The sequence below is a fragment of the Nicotiana tabacum genome, chromosome 10, assembly GCF_000715075.1.
Source record: "Nicotiana tabacum cultivar K326 chromosome 10, ASM71507v2, whole genome shotgun sequence".
Taxonomy (NCBI): domain Eukaryota; kingdom Viridiplantae; phylum Streptophyta; class Magnoliopsida; order Solanales; family Solanaceae; genus Nicotiana; species Nicotiana tabacum.
Window position 1 is genome coordinate 143,335,461 of NC_134089.1, and position 21,017 is coordinate 143,356,477.

Genomic DNA, 21,017 nt, shown 5'->3' on the forward strand with positions numbered 1-21,017 from the left:
CGAATCGAACAATCATACATACGAACTATTTCGGTGACCCTCGACCAAAGCTCAACCAAACGACAACGAACCCGAACCTAAGAAGTTGACGCCGAAGCCACAGCCACAGCTGATGCGGCTGAAGTGATGAAACGGAAGCAGCTGGGGGGTGCGTCGGGTTCGCCTGCAGCTGAAAGCAGAAGAGACAGCTACGGAACAACTCGGCCATGGCGAGCTCGAGCTTTGAAGAAGATGAAGTGCAAGCAGCAACGTGGCAGCAACCAACGGCGAAGAACTCCACAGCAGCAGCCCGCAACACGTTTGGAACGGGAAGACGAAGCAGCAGCTGCTGAAACAATGGTGTTTGCCGGAGCAGCTGTGGAGGGTCGTTTGAGCAGTGACGACGTCGGGGTAGTGACAGCGTCCATGGCGGACTGTCTGGGCCATCACTGGTCGTCGACTGTTATGGCATGGATGGTGGTTGACGACGAGGGTGAGGGCAGCCATGGACGTCGAGCTCGAACTTGAGCTTGACGTCGAACGACGAAGAAGACGAAGTGACGACGCAGACGAACTGTTTGTTAGTGGCGTTTGGACGTGAGGGAGTGGGGTCGAGGGCAGCCATGGAAAGCAGCCATGGATGGCTTGGGGATGAAGGTTTTGGGAGAGAAAGAAGATGGAGGGGGCGGGTAGTTAGTTTTAGGTTTTTAGGGTTTTTTGTTCTTTTTGTTTTTTTCTTTTGTTTTGTTTTTTGAATGAAGAGGGGTGTTGGGTTAATGGGATAATGGGGCGGACCGGGTCGACCCATGTGAAGTGGACTGGGTCGTGGACAATTGTTTGGGCCTGGGGTTGAAAATTGAAGAAGTGGCCCAATCCGATTTTTATTTGTATTTTTGTTATCTTTTCTTCTTTCATTTTCTAAAACTAAATTATAAGAATACTTAAATTATTATTAAGAACTAAATTAAGTTATAAAAATCGCAAATTAACTCCAAATAACAATTAACGCGCAATTAAGTAATAATTAAGCATAAAATTGTTCATTTGGGCATTAAATGCTAAAAATGCAAAAGATGCCTATTTTTGTAATTTTTAATTTTTGTAAAACTAATTTAATTACTAACAATTGTAGAATTAAATCCTACATGCAAAATGCGACATATTTTTTGTATTTTTTATTAATTTAACAAATAAGCAAACACAGACAAATACAAATAATTATCCAAAAATATCACAAAAGTACTCAAAATTGCACACCAAGGAAAATCATTTTATTTTGCATTTTTTGGGAGTATTTCTCATATAGGGCAAAAATCACGTGCTTACAGTTGATCATCATATTATGTTGTTGTTTTATTCTGTTTTTATATGGCTTTTTGGTATTGTACTTTCTTGGCTATATTTTCATTAATGTGGTGTTTATGCTTTCCCGAACCGAGGGTTTATTGGAAACAACTTCTCTATCATCACAAGGTAGAGGTAGGTCTGCGTACACACTACTCTCCCCAGACCCCACAGTGTGGAATAATATTGGGTATGTTGTTGTATTAGCCTCCATATAGATATGGGCGATAAAGACGAGCGAATTTATAGACAAAATTATGGGGCACATGAACTCATGGTCTCACCGCAAAATTAAATATTCTATGTGCATATTTTCTAAAATAGGTATAATCACCCATGCTCCAAGAAGGTTGAATGGTGTACTTGGTTGAAGGTTAAGTTATTTACTAAGAGGAATAGAGACCAATGCTCACTTGATACATTTTCTCTCTTTTTTTAGTAGTTCACCTATGTGCTAGAAATCCTAAGATACATTTTTTTAGTTGAAATTATTTTAAAACGTTTGAAGAACCGTAACATAAAACGTTTGATCTCAAATAATTAGTGTGCCATTATTTGTTTGACGAAATAACTACTAGGGAAAAATAGTGGAGTACTACTTAGGAAAAACAATCTGAACCGAAATCATTTTGCAACAAACAAAGGGATCCATATCCAAGTGGACAACCCAGTAATCCAAAATACCAAGAGTTATTAAGACATGAAAGTGAAGGGAAGCAACATAAGAAATAAATATATGAGCAAATAAGAGCTGTAATGTCATGCAAGAACTCTAAAAGTTACACCAACAGACATACGCAACATTATTCATACTTTTGCTTGCCCCATTGGTGCAAGTTATTTACTACTAAGTTCTTAAAATAAAATATAATACAACTCCTGCTGCATAAGTTTCACACCAGGAACAGCTAACAACTTTCATCCCTTACTGAATTCCTACAGACAGAACAAAGATTTAGGAAATTCTTCTGTGTAATCTAATTCAGCAGAGTAACATGAAAGTGATTGAAAATAAAAATAGTGGTTCATTAATCATAATATGAAGGCATAAGATAAAAGGGGTAACAACATGGCCAAGATAAGATAGGCGCCGGTTTATCTTCTATCCAGAGCATCAAATTAATACTACTACATATTCATCAAGGGTAAGTAAATCTGTTGCTGCGTTGAGTCTCGGGACGATAAAAACAGTACGTTGAAATCTATAGAAGGGCCATTTCATACTAAATATTCCCCTAGAATCCCCTTTATCTCGGGAGGCGGATCCTTTTGATTATGTGGATTCAACCTTTACGGTTCTTCGTATTTAACTTATTATATTTTTAAAGTTATGGATTCAGACCCACTATATGTTGCAATATTAGTGAATTTTTATACTAAATTTATATTCCGTGTCGAAATTACTGGGTTCAGATGAACCCCATGTGGGGTCCAGCCCATATGTGAAAGAAGAAAAACTTCTTCTTTCTTCCTTTTGTCAAGACAGCCAATTTAGACAAGATTTGGGCGGCTGATTTTTTGCAGTAGTGTTGATGTCACTGCATACATTAACATAGGTATTCTGCAGCTATAAATAAGTGCCTCTACCTTCATTGTAAGACACACCAACAAAGAGAGAAAGAAAGAATGAGGTTTCACAGACAGGGTATAAGAAAATAGGCTGTAAGAAAAATAGAGAGTGAGTGATATTATAGTGAGGTGAGAATATCAAAAGAGGGTTATTTCTTTTGAGTGTTGTAGTGGTCTTTGGAGTATTTTACTCGGACCTACAAAGTGTAAAATTCCTTACTGTAGTAATATCAGTTGCTCCTCTCGGGGCCGTGGTTTTTTTCCTTATCAAAAAGGTTTTCCACGTCAAAATCTTGGTGTCGTTGTTACTCTTTTATTCTTGTTAATTATCGTATCTCGGTGCTACATTCTTATTCCGCTTTTATTACCGTGAATATTATTTTTGTAGGGGGTTTATTCCCAACAACTGGTATCAGAGCACAAGTTTTGCTCGTTCACTAAAATACTATTCATTGTCGGTAGTACTATACTCGGTGAAAAATAAAAATGTCCGGAGTGAAGTACGAGGTAGCAAAATTCAACGGAGATAACAGTTTCTCAACATGACAAAGAAAGACGAGGGATCTGCTCATCCGACAAGGATTACACATGGTACTAGATGTTGATGCCAAAAAAGCCTGATACCATGAAAGCTGAAGATTGGACTGACTTGGATGAAAGAGCTACTAGTGCAATCAGGTTGCACTTATCAGATGATGTGGTAAATAACATCATTGATGAAGACACTGCATGGGGAATTTGGACAAGGTTGGAAAGCCTATACATGTCCAAAACGCTGACAAATAAATTGTACCTGAAGAAGTAGTTATACGCCTTACATATGGGTGAAGGTACGAATTTTTTGTCACATTTAAATGTGTTTAACGGACTAATCACACAGCTTGCCAACCTCGAAGTGAAAATCGAGGAAGAAGATAAAGCCATCTTGCTATTGAACTCTTTGCCATCTTCGTACGATAATTTGGCAACAACCATCCTGCACGGTAAGACTACTATTGAGTTGAAAGATGTCACATTGGCTCTTTTACTCAATGAGAAGATGAGAAAGAAGCCTGAAAATCAAGGACAAACTCTCATCACAAAAGGTAGAGGCAGGAGTTATCAAAGGAGTTCGAGCAACTATGGTAGATCCGGAGCTCATGGGAAGTCAAAGAACCGATCCAAATCAAGAGCCAGAAATTGCTACAACTGTGATCAACCAGGTCACTTCAAAAGATATTGCCCAAATCCAAGGAAGGGCAAAGGTGAAACCAGTGGCGAGAAGAATGACGACAACACAGCCGCCATGGTGCAAAACAATGATAATGTTGTCCTCTTTATAAATGAGGAAGAGGAATGCATGCACCTGTCAGGTCCAGAGTCGGAATGGGTGGTTGACACACCAGCATCTTACCATGCCACACCGGTAAGAGATATTTTTTTGCAGATATATAGCAGGTGATTTCGCCACAGTGAGAATGGGTAACACAAATTACTCAAAGATTGCGGGGATTGGTGACATTTGTATCACGATAAATATCGGATGCACATTGGTTCTAAAGGATGTGTGGCATGTACCTGATTTGCGGATGAACTTAATCTCGGAAATTGCTTTAGACCGAGATGGATACGAGAACTATTTTACAAATCAAAAGTGGAGACTCACGAAGGGATCATTGGTGATTGCAAAGGGAGTTGCTCTTGGCACGTTGTACAGGACAAATGCAGAAATATGCCAAGGTGAATTGAACGTGGCATAAGAAATGAGATTTCTGCAGATTTGTGGCACAAAAGAATGGGACATATGAGCGAAAAGGGATTGCATATTCTTGCCAAGAAATCACTCATTTCTTATGCCAAAGGTACAACGTTAAAACCTTGTGACTACTATTTATTTGGTAAGCAGCATAGAGTCTCATTTCAGGCATCGTCTGAAAGAAAATTGAATATACTTGATTTAGTATATTCTAATGTTTGTGGCCCAATGAAAATTGAATCAATGGGCGGTAACAAATATTTTATTACTTTTATTGATGATGCTTCACGAAAATTATGGGTTTATATTTTGAAAACCAACGATCAGGTGTTTCAAGTTTTCCAGAAATTTCATGCTCTAGTAGAAAGGGAGACGGATCGAAAGCTAAAGCGTCTCCGAAGTGACAATGGAGGTGAGTACACTTCAAGAGAATTTGAAGAGTACTGTTCAAGTCATGGGATCAGACATGAAAAGACAGTTCCTGGAACCCCACAACACAATGGCGTAGCCGAGAGGATGAACCGCACCATTGTGGAGAAGGTGAGAAACATGCTCAGAATGGCTAAACTGCCGAAGTCATTCTGGGGTGAAGCAGTTCAGACAGCCCGTTACCTGATCAATAGGAGTCCATCAGTTTCGTTGGCTTTTGACATTTTCAGAGAGAGTTTGGACCAACAAGGAGGTGTCCTACTCGCATCTGAAGGTGTTCGGTTGCAGAGCTTTTGCACATGTACCAAAAGAGCAGAGAACAAAGCTGGATGATAAATCTGTTCCCTGCATATTTATCGGATATAGAGATGAAGAGTTCGGGTACAGATTGTGGGATCCTGTAAAGAAGAAGGTCATCAGAAGCAGAGATATAGTCTTCCGAGAAAGTGAAGTTGGAACTGGTGCTGATATGTCAGAAAAGGCGAAGAATGGTATAATTCCTAACCTTGTTACTATTCCTTCTGCTTCTAACAATTCCATAAGTGCAGAAAGTACGACCGACGAGGTTGCCGAGCAGGGGGAGCAACCTGGTGAGGTTATTGAGTAGGGGGAGCAACTTGATGAAGGTGTCGAGGAAGTGGAGCACCCCACTCAGGAAGAAGAACAACCTCAACCTATGAGGAGATCAGAGAGGCCAAGGGTAGAGTCATGCAGGTACCCTTCCATAGAGTATGTCCTCATCAGTGATGAGGGGGAGCCAGAAAGTCTTAAGGAGGTGTTGTCCCATCCAGAAAAGAACCAGTGGATGAAAGTCATGCAAGAAGAGATGGAATCTCTACAGAAAAATGGCACGTACAAGCTGGTTGAACTTCCAAAGGGTAAAAGACCACTCAAATGCAAATGAGTCTTTAAACTCAAGAAAGATGGAAATGGAAAGCTGGTCAGATACAAAGCTCAATTGGTGGTTAAAGCCTTCGAACAGAAGAAAGGTATTGATTTTGACGAAATTTTCTCACCTGTTGTCAAAATGACTTCTATTCGAACAATTTTGAGCTTAGGAGCTAGCCTAGATCTTGAAGTGGTGCATTTGGATGTCAAAACTGCATTTCTTCATGGAGATTTGGAAGAGGAGATTTAAATGGAGCAGCTAGAAGGATTTGAAGTAGCTGGAAAAAAAACACATGGTGTACAAATTGAATAAGAATCTTTATGGATTGAAGCAGTCACCAAGGCAGTGGTATATGAAGTTTGACTCATTCATGAAAAGTCAAACATACCTAAAGATCTATTCTGAACCATGTGTATACTTCCAAAAGATTTTCTGAGAATAACTTTATTACATTGTTGTTGTATGTGGATGACATGTTAATTGTAGGAAAAGACAAGGGGCTGATCGCAAAGTTGAAGAGAGATTTGTCCAAGTCATTTGATATGAAGGACTTGGGCCCAGCACAACAAATTCTAGGGATGAAGATAGTTCGAGAGAGAACAAGTAGAAAGTTGTGGCTATCTCAGGAGAAGTATATTGAACGTGTACTAGAACGCTTCAACATGAAGAATGCTAAGCCAGTCAGCACACCTCTTGCTAGTCATCTAAAGTTGAGCAAAAAGATGTGCCCTGCAACAGATGAGGAGAAAGGGAACATGGCTACAGTTCCTTATTCTTCAGCAGTCAGAAGCTTGATGTATGCAATGGTATGTACTAGACCTGATATTGCTCACGCAGTTGGTATTGTCAGCAAGTTTCTTGAAAATCCTGGAAAGGAACATTGAGAAGCAGTCAAGTGGATACTCAGGTACCTGAGAGGTACCATGGGAGATTGTTTGTGCTTTGGAGGATCTGATCCAATCTTGAAGGGCTATACAGATGCTGATATGGCAGGTGACATTAATAACAGAAAATCCACTACTGGATATTTGTTTACATTTTCAGGGGGAGCTATATCATGGCAGTCGAGGTTGCAGAAATGTGTCACACTCTCTGTAACTGAAGCGGAGTATATTGCCACTACTGAAGCTAGCAAAGAGATGGTATGGCTCAAACGGTTCCTTCAAGAGCTTGGATTGCACCAGAAGGAGTATGTCGTCTATTGTGACAGTCAAAGTGCAATAGACCTGAGCAAAAACACCATGTATCATGCAAGGACGAAGCATATCGACGTGAGGTATCATTGGATTCGAGAAAGGATAGAGGATGGGTCTATGCAGGTATAGAAGATCCATACAAGTGAGAATCCTTCGGATATGTTGACCAAAGTGGTACCAAGAGACAAGTTTGAGCTATGCAAAGAACTTGTCGGCATACACTCAAACTAGAACCTCCGGTGTTACCTCCTTCAGGTGAATGGGACTGGAAGGGGAGATTTATGGGGTCCAGCCCATATGTGAAAGAAGAAAAACTTCTTCTTTCTTCCTTTTGTCAAGCCAGCCAATTTAGACAAGATTTGGGCGGCTGATTTTTTGCAGTAGTGTTGATGTCACTGCAAACATCAACATAGGTATTCTGCAGCTATAAATAAGTGCCTCTACCTTCATTGTAAGACACACCAACAAAGAGAGAAAGAAAGAGTGGGGTTTCACAGACAAGGTATAAGAAAATAGTCTGTGAGAAAAATAGAGAGTGAGTGATATTGTAGTGAGGTGAGAATATCAAAAGAGGGTTATTTCTTTTGAGTGTTGTAGTGGTCTTTGGGGTATTTTACTCGGACCTACAAAGTGTAAAATTTTTTACTATAGTGATATCAGTTGCTCCTCTCGGGGCTGTGGTTTTTTCCCTTATCAAAAGGGTTTTCCACGAAAAAATCTTGGTGTCGTTGTTACTCTTTTATTCTTGTTAATTATCGTATTTCGGTGCTACGTTCTTATTCCGCTTTTATTACCGTGAATATTATTTGTGTAGGGGGTTTATTCCCAAACACCCCATACTATAACACTACATACGCCTATGTTTGTCTCCCCTCAAGCTCACGTTATTTGCATAACCTGCCCTTTTTATGTTTTTTCTTTGGTCAGTCGTAACCTTCCCCCGCTTTATGAGGCCAAAGTGTGCACCTACTGGATAAACTGCCACCAAAATTGGTTAACTTCGGCATTGGTAGAACTAATGCTGGAGCGACTTAAGCACTTTGGCATTATTGCTAACTGTATCAGATTGGATCACCGCCAATCAGGTGGTCAAACGACCTCCTGTGCCTCTTCAACAATTTTTGGGTGCGAGAGGCAAATATTCTTTCAAACATTTCATGTTTGCAATCTGAAGATAGTACCCTTTTCTACTTATCAGAGGTAGACAACTTGAGGAAATAGAAGCACAAAACACTCAAAAAGATATGTACACGGAAGTTAGATACCAATTAGGATTTGAAGATGAAGATCCATTAGCTGTAGCAGCCGTATCCTCTGCGTTGACCGAAGCCACCTGGAAATTATAATGCTACCAGTTATTTTCCATACAGAATTTGGGTGAAACAGGTAAGCATTCTTCCAGACACGATATAATAAGAAATGGCAATTTAGTTCAGCTTAAAATTATTTTACCTCGACATTTTCATTTCTCTGGAGAACTTCACCACCCAAGAGTTTTGCCTGGTAAGAAGAATAGAAAACATGATCATGCTGGTCTACCTCCTAAATTAACCAGATGGTACATTTTTCTTGGGGTTGGTGGGGCCGCTTGCCACTTGATTTGGGGAGAGGGGGGGGGGGAGGACGAGTTATGAATCGAGCTTAATTTTACTTCGTCTCTCCCCCTAAAAATGTGCAGTAGAACTAAAAATTCTTGAGATATGCTCACTTTTAATTGTTGTATCCGTCCCATAGCACCCATAAGGAACTGCTGGCAAGCAACAGCTTCGCGGACCGAGTTGATATACTCCACTTGCGGTTCATAATACCTGCCCAGTGCAAGGAAAAATATCACTATTCCTTACAGGAGAAGGAAATTTTTTCTCCAAAAGATTACAAGAGCTACATTCAGACAATAAAATTATCCCACCATTCCTAATAGAACATCCTAATAAAGATGCAGGACAGAATAAGAAAAGACAGGAAGGAAAGAGAAAGTGAGGAACTCCTCTACCTTATATTCTCTCGTGCTTCACTTAGTCTTTGATTGAGCTTATTAAGCTTCTCCTCATGAGCCTAATATGGAAAGGCATAAAAAATATATCGCATTATGAGCTTGCAGTAATAGCAAATATAAGTTAACTATTGGCTGAAGGTGACCTCCTTTCTAAATATTAGCCTATTTGTAGTGACATATCCTTGGATTTAAACTATACAGAATCAACCAAAAGCTCGGAGATCTTTGGTTCCTAGGTCTCGGGAAAGCTAAATTCTTATGCCTGTTAAAAATAACAATTCCCAAAAATGATGTAAAACTTCTATTACCCTCACTTCTTTTTTTCCTGCAGGTTTTAGCTAAGTAATATTCTTGTTTTTGCTGACTTTTCAGTAATGCGTAGTTAGTGGTTGGGATAACTGGTTCACTGCCAGACTGTCAGGTAGAAACAAAAAGACAAAAAGAACAATAATGTGAAGCATCACATCTTACCTCCGCGCTACAGCACGTTGACCAATCATCAGCATGGGAAAATACCAAGCAAAAAGATAAAAACGATTAAAAAGTAATGTAGAAAAATAATAAGCAAAAAAAGGAAAAAGAAAAAAAAAAGAACAGAGAAGTCATGTATCCACTCTCATGAACTAATAAATCTAATACATAAGGAAAACACCACCCTGGGGAATAAATGGAGTGCAAAAGGAGAATGACATACATAGCTATCTTTTCCACCATTTCTGATTCATATTTTAGCTGTGTGAGCCTCTGTGAAAAGTGCTGCAATGAATAAGGCATGTTAAGGTCAGACAAAACTCCAAAGACTTGGCAGCAGAGGCTGGCGATCAGTATGAAATGTGTAAAATGTCGTACCTGTTCATTTGGAATGGGTCTTCAACAATCATTTGTATTGGAATAAGAACCAAAGGATAGTCAGTTATAAGGAATTGGCAAAGTCTAATTGATGGATTTAATATATGAAATAAACGTACCGCCTGTGCAGTTCGCCAGGCCGGTTCACAACACGGAGCATGATATCCTCAACACTATACAACCAAAGAAAATCATTATATGATGTGTTTCAAATAAATATATAGCAGAATATTGAAACAAAAAAGATCATTCTAGAAGTTCCATTCATAAGATTTTCTTATGAAGATATTCACCTTCCTCTGCTAGAATAGCTGGTCAATTGACCTGTTGGAGAAAACATTAAAAGAGCAACATCTGTGTCACATAAAACAGCCAACTCATTTGCCTTCTTAACAATGCTATCTTTGCGCTTTGAATAGGTTTGTTGGCGGGATGTCGAATTCTCAATTTTCTTCATTACAAGCTTATTGCGACCCATTAAAGGATGCAAACTGGAACTGGAAGTTAGATGAGTGGTTGTTCTTCGGCGAACTGAGAAATGCATAGAACAACAGAAGAAGAAAAGGAAAAAGGTCAAAGTATTTAATGTGTTGACTTGCTAGTCAAATATGGTTATTGTAAGATGTGTTTCCAGATTTCATTAGCTACATTTAATAGAGAATCTAATATCGAATCACCAACAGCAAGATTTTGTGAAGAAAACAAGTTTCAGTGGTAATCCTGTTCTTTATTGCCAAATCCCGAGTCAACACTAAAATTTCTGGTGCAGCTACATCCAAAGCTAACTAACTGCAACCTTACAATTAATGAACAGAATTCTGTGGGCTCTAACCTGCCGAGTGGAAATTAGGGACTTTATTTTGTTCTTTTTCTCTATATATTGTTTTCTTCTTCTTTTTAGAAAAATGAATGAAATTAATAAAAATAATTTCCGGTTCTCAGTACTTATTTACTATCACTTAATTTCCCCACCTTATAAATCTGGAGAACGAATACTTACTCTGGAAAGTAGCTTCTTAAATTATTAAACCCAGCATCTATGCAACTTAAGAAACCAACAGTTAGTACAATTCATCCGGCTGCATGCTAGACAACTATTCATTAGAACAGATATGACTGTATACTAAGTTTGTGAACACTATAGTTCTTCAGTTGATCACCGCAATCCTAAAACGAAGCTTCCTTCTTTATTCTCCTTGCACTCCCCTATAGCCACGGACGTGATGCACGAGTGGTTTATACAATAGGATACATGGACAATTAAAAACCTACTTCTTGGAAACTCTCAAGCCTATTCTTGCAGGTAGTGATATTAGGCGAGTCCTATTTATTAGCATTCCTAGTATTTCAAAGGCTATATGATATAAGTTCAACATGTAGGAGAATTTATATTTTGATATCTCAAGAGAAGTATAACGGTGTATGGAAAGATATCATTAACTAGACAAAACTAAAATAATACATTGTGAAACAAATTATCGAATCTCACTATAGAGTAAGCCTATTTCTTTTTAGCAGGCCTATAGCCTTGCACCATAAGAGAAACTAAGATTTACAGTTAATGATGAAACACGACATAGTTAGAAGAAAAAATAAGTCATATCACTTGGCTGATTGACTTCCTTTCCTCTCGTCTATCAGCTTTACCCTTGACCTAACTATAAAATTTATGTTCACAGCTTTCGGGAAAAAAATCTGATATCCATATAATCAGTCCATACTCCTATTCAAATTATAGCTCCAAACTTTCTCATGGGCCGTGGCACCTTTGATCCTGATACCCTACAATCAACTCATACTGAATGGTGAAACCCATATTCTTCTCTTTTAATTAGTCATAAGTGAAAAGGACAACCATAGTTTCATCGAGTCCATAGGGTGGCATATTGTGATTTAGATTATTGAATATGAACTGAGAAAGTCATAAAAGCCAGCAAACATAGACCTTTACAAAGTCACTACTCAACTACCTGAGGTTGCAAGCATCCATCATCTTTCCCAAATAGAGTTATATTAAACCCCTTCTTAAAAGCAATAACACAAATGTCTTTTGCATTGCAGTAGACAAAAGTCTTCCCACTGTATCCTATTTAACTGTTTGGCACGGTACCCGTTCTACTACTGGCCACCAAAACTAGCATTTTCTCAGGCATTTCCTGCACCGCTGCCGGAGGATGTCTTTCCTTTCACTCCTTCCCATGTGGTGATAAATGTTTCTACGTGGTAATTCCACTCACTTGGCAACAGTTAAACACCTGATCCACCTGAAACACTTTCCCGACTTCTAGAAAAGTTATTATTTGTCTCACACGTTTGTCTTTCTTTTTTCATAAGACGGAAAGAGAATATAAGAAATCTGTTAAACATTTGTTACCTTTATCCCAAAAAAAAACGATGTCAGTATGTCAACACAATTGCCTGTTAAAATTAGTACATTTTTCCTTTAATTTTTAAATGTTAAAACTGTTTCTCTTTTCTGCATTCTTACTAATATGTGCATTAAATTTCCCCAGATTCTTCCTAAGATTTCAAAGATCTCCTCATTTTCCAGTATCAACCACAGGTTTCTTGTTAGACACACATACCAAATTGATTGCAAAATCCTCCAACATAGGTGATATACATACATATCCTTGACAATCTGTGTGCCTGGTTTCGATTTTTAGTGTCTAGGAAATTAGATGGGTATACCAGGAAGAAAAGATCTAGATGGTGAAGAAGAAGAACAATGATCAGGACCAAATACTTTAACGGCTAGTATTTACTATCATGACCAAGGATACTTATCGGGAGCTTCACCTTCTGCAGCGTATAAAAAGAGATCCTTCTGATTTTGAGTAATGGAGAAAGTTCGTGAAGCACAGATATATACCAAACACATGCTTTTGAGGTAAGCAAATGATTGGTCATATACCACATGGAATGTTTCAAACCAAGAATTCTTCACTTTTAATTGGCATTACTGTCCACCAAAGCCAGCATCTTCTAAGGCATTTCTGCCCTGCAGTCAAGCCAGTTGGCTGCATGTCTTTCCTCTCCATCCTTTCCATGTGACATTAATGTTTAGACAGGGCACAACTTCCCTCTAGACCTAGCTGCTATCGAAGCTCCATCTACAAATGGATAAGATCCCAGTCTAGTCTATAGGAGGTTTTGAAAAGAAAGGAGCCTTCATTCTCGATTCTACGAGAATTTTTATGAAAGCCTTTCATTTGCTTACTCGATTCTCGATTCCACATTCGCCTTACTCCACGCTTTAAATTGTCCTGGGTACTTCCCAACATTTCAAAGAGCTCTCATCATTTTCCATTGTCATCAACAAGTTTCTCGTTTGTTTTGATTTTGTCTTTTCTGCATCCGTCATACTCCAGCATTAAATTGGCCCGATACTTCTCAATGTTACAAAGAGCTCCCATCAACTTCCATAATCATCACAAGTTTCTTGTTTGTTTTGATTCTTTCTTTTTATTTTTTCTCTCCTTTCCACATTCATCTTACTCGACATATTAAATTCCGCCCATACTGCCCAAGAGTTCAAGGAGCTCCCATCACTTTCCATTATTATCAAGAAGTTTCTTGTTAGACACACACAAAAAAAAAAAAAAAAAACTGATCGCAAAGCCCCATCAAACATAGATGCAATGCATCCATTCCCTTGACAAGGTTAATTTTCACCCACCATCGACGGATGTACAAGGAAAAAAATAATTAATATAATGAATGAGAACGACAATAAACAGGACCAAGAACATTTCATGGCTAGTATTCACCAACATGACCAAGTACATTAATCAAAAGCCTCACTTATCAGCAGCATATAATAAAAAGACCCTTCTGAGTTCTTGACTAAATGAGAAAGTTCCCAAAGCATATTATACCGAAAAGAGGCGGAGTTAGGATTTAAAGTTTATGGGTTCTAAATTTATCGCCGAACTCATAGTTTGTCTTAGTTATTGGGTTCACAATTAAATATTTGTACATATTTTATGAATTCTATAATACAAATACAAGGTTTAAGCAAAAGCTACTGAGTTCGTCTGAACCTGTAGCTAATGCTCTCCCTCCGCCCCTGATACCAAACACATGTATTTGAGGTAAGCACTGATAATAATGATTTTCAATTTTCAACCATAATTTTTTCTTCTTGCATGGGGACGAATGGGGAAACAAAATTCAAGCAATAAATAGTAGTAATGAACTATGCAAATAGCCATAAAACGAAAAAGGAGGGTAAGTACAAAAGCACATATACCTGGAAAATCAGTTGATATCTGGTTCTGATTAACAATGGCGATGAATTTAACCTATAAAATCAGAAACAAATTAGGAAAGGCCAACTTGGGAGGAAGTTGTGACAACTTAGATCGATCAGAGTCATCAAAACCAAAGAGGCAGAGTTTGTCATTCTTCATCTGTCGCACTGCACGTGTGCCCACAGGCCAGCTTCTGAAAAAGACTCAGCTAATCCAATATGACTAATTGGGGAGTCAGATAGTGTTAAGAGTGGGGTGTAGTAATTCGTTTTTCAAAGAATAACTACTGTATAATATTTAATTTTTCTCACTTATTATACACTAGTAATGTCATGGGCTGCTTTCCAGACACGCCCCATGACCTCTTGGCCGCGCCCCATGGCGGCATAGCAAGCCTCACAATGCCTAGCGCCATGGTCGGTCCCGTGGTCTTGGCTGCGCCAAGTGACAAGCGCGCATGCGCCTTTGTCGCCCCACCGATGCCTCTCGCCAGCGCCTAGTGGCTGGCCAATGACAACAGCGCCGCGCGCCCTGACAATGTCGCGTGCGCAGATCCTGATGCCTCGCCAGTGCCCAGCTGCAGGCCCATTCCAGCAGCGCCTCGCGCACAGACCCTGATGTCAAGCACCAGCGCCCAGCCTCAGGCCAACACAGCAAGTGTCGCGTGCGCCCACAGCAACGCGCGCGCAGACCCTGACCCGCAAGACAAAGTTGCTACCATCAGACTTAGTTCTACATTGTAATAAACTAAATCCTTTTCATTATAATTATAAGCTAGTTTACATCATTTTCATTCAGTGTGCATCTACAGCTTTATTAGGACTAGTCATGTAATGTTGGTTTATTTTTTTAAGCATTATTAAGGGGGACCAAACAATCAAACATTTTCAAGCAAGCAATTTTCTGTACTGGTGTCTCTCCTCCTCGACACCGCATCTTTTGTAATCAGCATTTCAATCATCAATAAAATCATCATCATCATTCAAAACCCAATTCTCTCTCAGCTTCCGCAATTACTCGTGACATTGGTTTTCCCGCACGGCACTGACAATCTAGTCTAGCGTGTGAAGGGGACCTCATTGGCGGACAGCAACCGCACTGACATCGGTTGCTTAGCCTTACGTTTCCCTTCCAAAGGACATCAGGAAGGCGTTGCGTAACAGTTGGTATCAGAGCCTAGGCTCGACATCGGACGAGGGAACACATTTGCCATCATCACCATTTCTGACCATGGTGAATCATGGGTAGCGTCTAGCATCCCTAGAAGAGACGGTTGACCGATTACGACCCATCGTGGATACGGTGCCTGATCAAAACAACAACCTAGTGCAAAGGTTGGATGACCTGGACCGCCGAATGCAGCATGCAGAAAATGACATTGCAAACATCAGTAGTGACTCTGACGATGACCGACAAACGGCAGCCATCGAAACTGCCAATATTCATGGCAAATTTGAGGACCTCCAACAGGAGCGTGCCGACAATTTAGCCCATCGGCAACAAGAGGCAGACAGACTAACTGCCATGCAGCAAACCATAGACGACTTGACAGGCAAGCTTAATATTGTCAATGCTGCCCTACAAAGCCTTCTTCGAGGAGGCGACAACCACATCAGGGGTGCAACAAACCTCACCCCCATTCCACAAAAGCTTAAGATACCGGAGCCAAAGCCATACGACGGATCCAGGGATGCTAAAGAAGTGAAAAACTTCATCTTCGACATCGAACAATACTTCGATGCCGTGGGCCAATTGGAAGAATCCAAAAAGGTAGCGACTGCTGCCATGTATCTTTAGGGCGATGCCAAACTTTGGTGGCAGGTCAAATACGAAGCCATCAAGGCCGGTGAAGATACTCTCCAGACATGGGATGAATTGAAGGTAGCCATACGCCTGCAGTTCTTCCCCAAAAATGTGGAATACAATGTAAGGAGAAAGCTACGGGAAATCCGCCACACCAAATCAGTGTGGGAGTACGTGCGCGAATTCTCCGCACTCATGCTAAACATACGCGACATGGGAGACAAAGACAAACTCTTCGCATTCATAGAAGGTTTGAAACCTCATGCCCGTATGGAACTACATAGACAACGGGTAGACACCCTGCCCAAGGCCATTCAAGCTGCAGAATGCCTTAGCGATTATCATTTGGGAACTCAGAACGACAGGCCCCAGCCGTCTGTCCGAGGGGGATTCAATGGGAACCATCCCAGCAATGGTGGCCCAAGCAAAAGTGGGGGAGATCGGAGTGCATCCAAAACTAAGACTCCTCCTTCCAACCGCAACAGTGTTGCCTCCATCAACAACAATCAGGGGAGAAAGCCTCCCTCAGAATGCCATCATTGCGGCGGGGCACATTGGAACAATGAATGCCCAAACATAAAGGTCAATGCTCATCAGACTGTCGAGGATGAGTCAGACGCATCAGACACATCAGAAGAAGACCAGGTAGGTGCCTTCAATGCAATTGCTGGCTCTATCCCTCATGCCTTAGCGGGAACCAGTGCATGTCCTCCTAAGAAAACATCAGTCCCAATCACCAAGAAAGGGAAGGAAAAGATGGACGAGAGGCCTCCTAAACAAGCGAGGACCCTAATGTTCGTCGAATTGAAAGTGAATGGCAAGCCCCTTCACGCATTGATAGACACGGGTGCTACCCACAACTACTTGGCTTCAACTCAGGTAGAGCTCCTGGGTCTTGTCAAGCAAAAGAGCAAAGGCCGCGTCAAGGCTATCAACTCACCACCCCAGACATTGGGTGGAACAACTACAAATGTCCCGGTGAAACTTGGCCCATACAAAGGAAGCATCGACCTGCGCATCGCAATCATAGATGACTTCGATATCATAGTGGGTTTGGAGTTCATGAGGCAAACCAACACCATACCTGTACCATATGCCAACATGCTCCTGATTATGGGAGAAAACGGGGCCAAGCCCTGCACCATACCATGCTTTCCCATAAAGATGGCCGCTGAAAACATCTCGGCCATGCAGTTAGAGAAAGTAGTCAACAGACATGAACCCCTGGTTCCGGCTACCCTTCGCGGCAACAATCAGCCATCATGTCATCGGCCTCAAAAGACTGGTGACGCTCCTCAGCGTGTGAAGACTTGTGAGCCATGTCACAAGGACAAGTCGGATCACTCATTACAGACGGACCCTTGCAGCCATTACATGTTCCATAAAGACCATGGGAAAGTGTTTCCCTCAGATTCATCACGGGATTGCCCCAAGTCGGTAATCTTGCATCCATCATGGTTGTCATAGATCAGTTTTCAAACTATGCAACCTTCATAGCAGCCCCGCAGAACATCTCAACAGAAGATACAACTCGACTCTTCTTCTCGCATATTGTCAATCATTGGGGCCTGCCCAAAGACATTGTTAGTAGGCGCGACTCACGCTTTACTAGCAACTTTTGGACCCATCTCTTCAGGTGTTTTGGGTCAACGCTGAGTCACAACTCAGACATCCATCCACCATCGGATGGCCAGACAGACCGGTTCGATGACATGCTGGAGGAATATCTCCGCAACTTTACAACTGGATCACAAAAGCATTGGGTGAAGCTCCTGGATGCTGCTCAATTGTGTTTCAATTCTCAAAAGAGCCATCATACAAACAAAAGCCCTTTTGAAATTGTTACCGGACATCAACCGCTTCTCCCGCAAATGGTGAATGCATCAACCATGCCGAAATCTCCTCGAGCTGCCAACTTCTCGAGTGAATGGGAGCGCAACATGGGGATAGTGCGGATCTATCTCGTCAAAGCCCAAGAGCGGGCAAAAAGATTCACCGAACAAAATCTTCGCTTTTCCCAACATCAAACAGGGGACAAAGTAATGCTATGCATCCCAAAGTGATACTTGTTTGCAGAGAGGACCCATGACCCTCGCCCTCAACAAAAATACATCGGGCCCTTGCCCATCGAAAAACGCATTGGGAAGTCCACATACCAGGTGAAAACTCCATCCTGGTGGAAGATCATTGCGTCGCTTCAACAACAAGCTCACAGAACAGAGGGGCGCACACCTCCCATCCAACAACCACCAGAAGCATCATCATCATCATAAGGCTCCAAGGACGGCGCCAACTCAGGTGGGGGAGAATGTCATGGGCTACTTTCCAGACACGCCCCATGACCCCTTGGCCGCGCCCCATGGTGGCCTAGCAAGCCTCACAATGCCTAGCGCCATGGTCGGCCCCGTGGTCTTGGCTGCGCCAAGTGACAAGCGCGCATGCGCCTTTGTCGCCCCACCGATGCCTCTCGCCAGCGCCCAGTGGCTGGCCAATGACAACAGCGTCGTGCGCCCTTACAATGCCGCGCGCGCAGATCCTGATGCCTCGCCAGCGCCCAGCTGCAGGCCCATTCCAGCAGCGCCTCGCGCACAGACCCTGATGCCAAGCACCAGCGCCCAGCCTCAGGCCAACACAACAAGTGTCGCGCGCGCCCATAGCAATGCGTGCGCAGACCCTGACCCGCAAGACAAAGTTGCTGCCATCAGACTTAGTTCTACCTTGTAATAAATTAAGTCCTTTTCATTGTAATTATAAGCTAGTTTATATCATTTTCATTCAGTGTGCTTCTACAGCTTTATTAGGACTAGTCATGTAATGTTGGTTTATTTTTTTAAGCATTATTAAGGGGGACCAAACAATCAAACATTTTCAAGCAAGCAATTTTCTGTACTGATGTCTCTCCCCCTCGACACCGCATCTTTTGTAATCATCATTTCAATCATCAATAAAATCATCATCATCATTCAAAACCCAATTCTCTCTCAGCTTCCGCAATTGCTCGTGACATTGGTTTTCCCGCGCGACACTGACAATCTAGTCTAGCGTGTGGAAGGGACCTCATTGGCGGACAACAACCACACTGATATCGGTTGCTTAGCCTTAGGTTGCCCTTCCAAAGGACATCAGGAAGGCGTTGCATAACAGTAAATTTGTCTGCGTTTCGCGCAGTCGCTAAGACATAATAAATAATTTTATAAATGATTTGCTGGTTTATAACAAATTTAAACTACAGCTATTTTTGTGACAAAAAAAAACACCTAAAATAACATACATCTTGGTTAATTCATTAATTTGCTTTGGTTAGCATAATAACATGCACAAAAGTGAAAAATGAAATATGTTTAAATGTATAATGTTTTTCCATTATTCAATTATTCTACACAAAAGAGATGGATAAAAATATGCAATTAACTCTCCTAAAGTCTAAATATAGATAAACTCATGGACTACCTTTTATACTAAGAACTTGTGAAGTAGTGAAAAGGAAAATCTGAATTTTTCTTCTTTGGCATGTTCATGAGCAAAAAAATATTTCTGCATTTACTGTATCCTCTGGCAATGCTGCAAGTGATTGCAACCAAAGTATGAAAGTAGCATAAATACTTTTTAAATTTTAATATTGTGAAAAGTCATGAAGTCAAAATATCCAAAAGCTTGACACCTTTCTTTTCACATAGAAAAATCAATACTTGTTTTGTGTAAACTATTGCATCTACCTGAAGCACGCGTCAAATTAACTTGTCATGTATAAATTTTGCGTCCATAATTTCAAGCAAACATTCAAAAGACTATGTATAATAATGATGTATCATACATACGTTTAAAAGATATAAACCTCATAAAGGCAGAAATATGGTTTACCCCTGAAACTTAGTACGAACAACCTTTTACATATCCAACCTTTTCAAAATGTATCTAAGACAAATGAAATATTATGTGGAGCAATTTACTGCATTAAATTAAATAATTTGCTCTATTTCATGAATAAGCTGGATCCTCTGGTTACAGATAGACAAAAGAATTACACAAAAAAAGAAGAAGAATAAAACCCAATGTCAGAGTAATTTACTGCATCAGATTAAACAATTTTCTCCATTAGTTATAACCTGTTTGGCCAAGCTTCTTTTGAGGTAAAAGTGCTTTTTTCTAAAATGAAGGTGTTTGGTCAAGCTTTTGAAAGGAAAAAAAAGTAATTGTGAGGAGAAGCAGAAGCAGTTTTTGAGAAGTAGAAAAAAGTAGCTTATCTCCAAGAGGATTTTTTTTTAAAAATACTTTTGAGAAAAATACATTTAGAAATACTTTCTAAAAGTTAAGCCAAACAATAATTGCTACTCAAAAGTACTTTTTAAATTAAATATCCAAACACAAACTGCTTCTCACTAAAAGTATTTTTTTAAAAGCACTTCTCAAAATAAGTTAATTTTAGAAGCTTGGCCAAACATGCTATTAGTCCAAGGGAGTTACAGCACCAGCATCTTCATAAAAAATTCTAAGCGTTTGAATTGAAACAGTTTTCAATAAATCGTTATCTAAAAGCATATCCCTCCTCATTGCCCTCGCAGTTCTTCATTGCTGTTACTCTTCATTGGTCTCTTCTGTTACAACAATTATATGGAAGGAAAAAAGAGCAAAGAAATGAGAAGAGAAGAGAAGAAAAAATAGCGAAGAGAGAGAATGTTACCAAGTATCGAGTTCCATATTTCAGTTAGAAGGTAGTGACTTATGCAATGCATTTGATGGGATTTTCTCTGATTTTAGCTTGAGAGGAAATTTGTTTTGACTGATTTTTTAGGGTGAAGAGAGAATCCCAAAGTCACCAGATTTTCTTCTATCCTTCTTTAATGCATCATTCAATGCAATCTGAAAACTGAAATTGGGAAGTTATTCTCAATTAAAACAACCCCTCATTTGCCTTTGTAACTCTTCATAAAAAGGCAGTTACGGAAAAAATAAAAAGAAGAGCGAAAATTTGCAA

The 21,017-nt window shown here is 40.4% G+C and overlaps 1 protein-coding gene across 2 annotated transcripts; it reads right to left on the reverse strand.

The window, feature by feature from the left end:
- Positions 1-1,994: 1,994 nt before the first annotated feature.
- LOC107765071 (agamous-like MADS-box protein AGL104) lies at positions 1,995-20,913 on the reverse strand. Of its 2 annotated transcripts, XM_075223380.1 has the most exons (11): positions 20,724-20,913; positions 14,239-14,290; positions 10,280-10,517; positions 10,106-10,159; positions 9,987-10,005; positions 9,609-9,893; positions 9,135-9,196; positions 8,850-8,949; positions 8,594-8,641; positions 8,407-8,474; positions 1,995-2,259 (listed from the first exon to the last, which is right to left on the reverse strand). In XM_075223380.1, exons 3-6 carry the CDS (start codon positions 10,462-10,464, stop codon positions 9,675-9,677), a joined length of 477 nt encoding a protein of 158 aa, XP_075079481.1. In that variant the 5' UTR covers positions 10,465-10,517; positions 14,239-14,290; positions 20,724-20,913; the 3' UTR covers positions 1,995-2,259; positions 8,407-8,474; positions 8,594-8,641; positions 8,850-8,949; positions 9,135-9,196; positions 9,609-9,674. The 2 variants fall into 2 exon arrangements, with proteins under 2 accessions (XP_075079481.1, XP_075079480.1); XM_075223379.1 differs by lacking the exon at positions 20,724-20,913 and having other exon boundaries at positions 14,239-14,518.
- Positions 20,914-21,017: the final 104 nt, after the last annotated feature.

Excerpts from the sequence above, each read along its gene's own strand:
- LOC107765071 (XM_075223380.1), bottom strand. The coding sequence starts at position 10,464 with ATGGGTCGCAATAAGCTTGTAATGAAGAAAATTGAGAATTCGACATCC. Across the intron at positions 10,160-10,279 it reads AGCTATTCTAGCAGAGGAAG|TGTTGAGGATATCATGCTCC; the intron begins GTGAATATCTTC and ends TTGGTTGTATAG.